Source organism: Lagopus leucura, unplaced genomic scaffold (assembly GCF_019238085.1).
Source record: "Lagopus leucura isolate 7727_CA_CO unplaced genomic scaffold, USGS_WTPT01 34170-0_obj-0_obj, whole genome shotgun sequence".
Classification (NCBI taxonomy): domain Eukaryota; kingdom Metazoa; phylum Chordata; class Aves; order Galliformes; family Phasianidae; genus Lagopus; species Lagopus leucura.
The window spans coordinates 1-5,516 of record NW_024965630.1 but is presented as its reverse complement, the minus strand read 5'-3'; the positions used below and the strand labels follow the sequence as shown (position 1 = coordinate 5,516).

Here is a 5,516-nt window from a genome sequence, read left to right as displayed (position 1 = left end):
GTGGGTTGTCACAGCTGTCCCCTATCGTGCCACCAGTGAGTGCCCAGCTCAGCCTACGGTCAACTTCCCTGATTGTAACCAAACTTCCCTTAGCCCAAACCGCCCAAACCGCGTAGCCCATTGAGGAGGTTCCTAAAAGGCAGCCCAGGTGCTTCAGGCCCATTCACCACCGTCACCGTGCTCTGTCCCCTGCTGGGTGGCAGACAGGAAGCACAAGGACAGCAGCAAGCGGGCTGAGCACTCTGCGCCTGCCAGCGTGTGCCAGAGCTTTAGCCACAAGCAGCCCACCAGCAGCACCCCGGCCAAGAAGGGGAAGAAAAGGCTGCAGACCCCCATGCCAAGTGAAGCTGTCTGGGGCCAGCAGCAGTGGGCAAGCAGGCACTGCCAGTGAGCTGTGTGTCCACCTGTGTGAGTCCATCCAGGCCGTGCACCCGCTGGGGTAGAGGGTGACTGCGGTGAGGCCGGTGTGGTGTGGGAGGGAAATTCAGGATATGGATAGTGGGGGGACAAGGAATTCAAGTGGGGTGGGAAATTGTGTAGAGGGTGGGATATTTGGGGTGGCATTTTCAGGATCAGACATGATTGTTAGGATGGGGGATATCAGGTTGGGAATATTGCCATTTCTCATTGTTTTGTTCGATCAATTATTAAATGCTTTGTGTTCCCTTTGCCATATCCCTCTGCCTGCAGTCCTTTGTGCTGTGTCACAGCCCCCCAGCTCCCCATGCCTCCCTCCGGGGCAGGATAGGGCACCACAGACAGCCATGTCCCTTAGCTGCCACCACCCTGGGAAGCCCCAGCCCTCCTCTCTCCTTGCAGTCCTTCATGCAGAGGGATGCAGAGGGCATTTCACACAGCTCGCCTGCACTGCCCAGTACTGTGAATTGCTGTGGGGATGGGCAGCAGGCAGGGCATGGGCGGATGGAGGGGAATCACCCTGGGTCACTGTGGCCAGAAGAGACTCCAGCAGGGGCAGTTTGTGGAGGGAGGAAGCAGGGGCAGCTGGTCCTGCTGTGCAGATGTGCAGACAGGCACAAAGATACCTCACGTGTCACGGCTCCTCTGCCTCCACAGTGTTTGGGTCCTGGCAGTTTTGTCTTCAGACAGGGACTCGGCCAAGTCTGTACACCTAGAGCAGGATTTTCCAGGTGGCAACTGGTCATCAGTGCTGTCCCCCAGGGCTCAGTACTGGGGCCACTCCTATTGAACACCTTTATCAGTGATCTTGATGGGGGGATTGAGTGCACCCTCAGTACGTTCACAGACCACACCAAGTTGGGAGGGAGCTCTGATCTGCCGGAGGGGAGAAAGGCACTGCAGAGCGACCTGGATAGACTGCATCGATGGGCCAAGGCAAAGCGTGTGAGTTTCAACAGGGCTAAGTGTCAGGTCCTGCATGTTGGTCACATCAGCTCCAGGCAACCCTACAGGCTTGGGGAGGAATGGCTGGGATGGGATGTGAAAAATAACAAGGGGCTCTACAGGTACATAGGCAGGAGGAGCGAGATGAAGGAGAGTGTTACCCCTCTGCTAAATGAGGATGAAGAACTGGCTTCCTTAGACATGGAAAAAGCTGTGGTGCTCAATAAGTGCTCTGTCTCAGTGGTCAGGCTCCTCCCCATGTCTGCCAGGACCATGAAGGTTGAGGGAACTGGGCTTGTTTAGCTTGGAGAAGAGAAGGCTCCAGGGAGACTTCATTGTGGCCCTCCAGTACTTGAAGGGAGCGTATAAACAGGAGGGGGAACCGCTGCTTACAAGGGTGGATAGTATTAAGAGAAGGGGAAATGGTTTTAAACTGAAACGGGAGGTTCAAAGTTCTACATTTAAAGATTAACGCATCCATATGCAGTACACTGGCATACATATTCTTTTCTCATTTGCTCTTTTCCCAGTGCTCATTAATATATGCTAATATCTCTGTGGGCACTGTGCGGCTTCATATAAGGCGATCGCATGACCACTTCCATTCTCCCCATCTTTCCATGATCTGCTCCATCACGGTGACTTCTGCCCAACCTCGAGCTGTTCTCCCCCAGTCTGGCAAACTTCCATCGCTCCTTGGGCCATCCAGCTTCCGAAGCAACGGATGTGAAATCCGAGCACGAAGCTCCCGCTGCGTGCAGCTCAGCCGTGCAGCACCGCTCTGCGCGCTGCCCCGCGGCACTCGGGGACGCCGGAACCGAACACGGCGCGGCTCCGCCCCGGCTCGGCGCAGCGTTCCCGCCTCGGGGCCGCGCACGGCTGTGGGTCTGACGGGCGGGGCCGCGCCGCAGCCGTCGTTCCGTGCGGGGCCGCGCGGGGCGCGCCGGGAGCCGTAGTTCGTCGGCGGTCATTGCGCTGCCGCCCCGCCGGGACTGCGAGCCATGGAGAGCGGCTTCGGCTCCGACTTCGGTTCTGATTTCGGCTCCGGTGCTGGCGGGGGGGGCAAGCTGGACCCGGGGCTCATCATGGAGCAGGTGAAGGTGCAGATCGCCGTGGCCAACGCGCAGGAGCTGCTGCAGGTCCGGACCGGAGGGCGGCGGGGCACAGAGCCGCGGAACCACGCGGCGAAAAGAGAGGGGGAGGCGGGCCGGGGGGGGGGGGCAGGGGGCCGGGCTGCTGACGGCTCTTTCCGCAGCGTATGACGGATAAATGCTTTCGGAAGTGCATCGGGAAGCCCGGCGGAGCGCTGGACAACTCGGAGCAGGTGAGCGGGGCGCTGCGGGGCGCTGCGCACGGCCGCTCCCGGGGCTCTCCCCGCTCACGGCTCCGTGTGCCGCAGAAGTGCATCGCCATGTGCATGGACCGCTATATGGACGCCTGGAACGCGGTTTCTCGCGCCTACAATTCTCGGCTGCAGCGGGAGAGAGCCAACATGTGACGCGGGACGGAGCGCGGAGGCGGCTGCAATAAACCCTCACTGAACCCTGCGCTTCCGCTGGCTTTTATTTGCGCCGAGACCTCCGGCTGTACGCGCCCTGAAGCCCAGCACTGTTTTGATGGGCAGGCAGGGAGCTGGCCGGGTCCGTGTCAGCCACGGCTGTATGGGGGGCCGGACTTCCGCTGGGTTTATTGAGTACCTGGGCCACTACAGTACACTGAGTTCTCCCCTCTGCTTTAACCCAAACAGCATCATGTGTGTCCGTGCCTCTGTCCTTGATAATGTAATCACTCTTTCCCTTACACAGAGAGAGCTGTGGTGGGGGTGAGAAGCCTGTGCTGACTAATGCAGATGAGGGCAGGCTGAATTCTAAGCATCTCACTCTTATAGCTTCTCTTGGGATCACACAGAGAGCCACCGAATGGATGGTGGAACAAAAATGGTGGTGTACTCTTTCACAGAGTCATAGAATGACAGAATGGCCTGGGTTGCAAAGGACCACAAAGATCATCAGTTCCAACCCCCTGCTGTGTGCAGGTCGCCAACCAGCAGCCCAGGCTGCCCAGAGCCACATCCAGCCTGGCCTTGAATGCCTGCAGGGATGGGGCATCCACAGCCTCCTTAGGCAACCTGTTCTTGTGTGTCACCACCCTCTGGGTGAAAAACCTCCTCCTAATATCCAACCTAAACCTGCCCTGTCTCAGTTTAAAGCCATTCCCCCTTGTCCTATCACCATCCACTTATGTAAACAGCCACTTACAGCTTTCCATAATCCACTGCACAACATCACCATCCCAGCAGAGAGGTGCTGATGCTTTGCAGGGGCATAACTCAGGGCTGCAACCAAGTCCGTTTGTCTCCTAGAGTGACTTTGGGATGGCAGTGCAGACAGAGCTTACCTACATGCTGTGACTTTCTGGCAGGTGTTTGTGTCACCCCTCCGTCTTGGAAGGCCAGGTGTTAATGCACAGGATGTTGGCCATGTCTGAAGATGGGACAGGTCTCATTTATTTTTAGAAAAAAAAAAAAAAGTCTAGAATTGCATCTTTCTAAGCAAAGCAGTTATCAAATAACCCAGTGTCAATGACTGCAGTGAGTCACACCACACGAGCATTTGCTGAGTACTCGCAGACAGACCATCTTCACCCCTTTGCAGCATCCAAAAAGTGTACAGTAGTGGTGGTGGGGTCGGTGTGTCCCCTGGAAATTATTCCTCTCATTTGTCACCTTCCCTGAGTGGTGAAATTCAGCTTCAGAGCTTGAGGTTCTGCGCAATCCAGCCTTGCACTGCCGTGACTTTGGTGTAGACCCCAGGAAAGTATGGCCTGGCACAGCCATAGCCCCAGCTTGTGATTCCTGCTAGAAACCACCGTCCTGAGGGTTCTTTACATGCCAGGGGCCCACCTGCATCACCCTGCAGAGAGAGGAAAAGTGTCCTGTATCAAGCCAAGAAGACAACCAAGTCAACCCAGCCCCCAGCCTGGAGATGATTGTGTTGTCTAGGGTGCAGGAACATACACTGTCCCATTACCTGCCTCTGCTGGAGCCCAGAGGGCTGCTCAGTGATGCATTTGTATGCACAGAGACTGGGACTCTGAGACATTTCCAGAGGTGCAGCAGGGTTGTGAAAGGGGCCTGTGGTACCCTTGTGGCATCCTGTTTGGTGTTACCTCTGTGTGTATCCCTGAGCTGTCCCAGGTAGGTGGAACACAGAAAACACAGCATGTGTGGGATGGACTCGGATGAGGTGATGGGAAGAGGAGGTGGTGGGATGGACAGCTGAGCTGGGGACAGGGCATGGCCCTCCTAAAGCACGTGGGTGGTGCGGTTGATACGGTGGAAGGAAGGGATGCCATTCAGAGGGACCTCGACAGGCTGGAGGGCTGGGCTCGGGTGAACCTGATGAGGTTCAACACGGCAAAGTGCAAGGTTTTGCATTTGGGCCGGAAGAACCCCAGGCACCTGTACAGGCTGGGAGGAGCGGTCCTTGAGAGCAGCTCGGCAGAGAAGGACCTGGGGGTCCTGATGGACGAGAGACTGAATATGAGCCAGCAGTGCGCTCTGGCAGCTCGAAAGGCAAATGGGATCCTGGGCTCCATCAGGAGAGGGGTGGCCAGCAGGGACAGGGAGGTGATTGTCCCTCTCTACTCGGCTCTTGTGAGGCCCCATCTGGAGTACTGTGTCCAGGTGTGGAGCCCTCAGTACAAGAAAGACATTGAGATTTTGGAAAGGGTCCAGAGGAGGGCGACTAAGATGATCAGGGGGCTGGAGCACCTCGCCTATGAGGACAGGCTGAGGGAGTTGGGCTTGTTCAGCCTGGAGAAGAGAAGGCTGCGGGGTGACCTCATTGCAGCCTATCAATACCTGAAGGGAACCTACACCCAGGAGGGGAGTAAACTCTTCAAAAGGGCTGATAACAGCAGGACTAGGGGAAATGGTTTTAAGTTGAAGGAGGGAAGATTTAGGTTGGATGTTAGGGGGAAGTTCTTTACTAGGAGAGTGGTTAGGCCCTGGAACGGGCTGCCCAGGGAGGTTGTGGATGCCCCGTCCTTGGACGTGTTTAAGGCCAGGTTGGACGGGGTCCTGGGCAACCTGATCTGAATGTGTATGTTTGGTGGCCCTGCTAGGCAGGGGGGTTGGAACTACATGATCCTTG

At 56.8% G+C, this 5,516-nt stretch overlaps 1 protein-coding gene across 1 annotated transcript; it reads left to right on the top strand.

Moving 5' to 3' along the window:
* Positions 1-2,297: 2,297 nt before the first annotated feature.
* On the top strand, positions 2,298-2,909 carry TIMM13 (translocase of inner mitochondrial membrane 13). Its single transcript, XM_042892723.1, has 3 exons — positions 2,298-2,501; positions 2,618-2,686; positions 2,762-2,909. Exons 1-3 carry the CDS (start codon positions 2,364-2,366, stop codon positions 2,858-2,860), a joined length of 306 nt encoding a protein of 101 aa, XP_042748657.1. The 5' UTR covers positions 2,298-2,363; the 3' UTR covers positions 2,861-2,909.
* Positions 2,910-5,516: the final 2,607 nt, after the last annotated feature.

Excerpts from the sequence above, each read along its gene's own strand:
- TIMM13 (XM_042892723.1), top strand. The coding sequence starts at position 2,364 with ATGGAGAGCGGCTTCGGCTCCGACTTCGGTTCTGATTTCGGCTCCGGT. Across the intron at positions 2,502-2,617 it reads ACGCGCAGGAGCTGCTGCAG|CGTATGACGGATAAATGCTT; the intron begins GTCCGGACCGGA and ends CTCTTTCCGCAG. Across the intron at positions 2,687-2,761 it reads CGCTGGACAACTCGGAGCAG|AAGTGCATCGCCATGTGCAT; the intron begins GTGAGCGGGGCG and ends CGTGTGCCGCAG.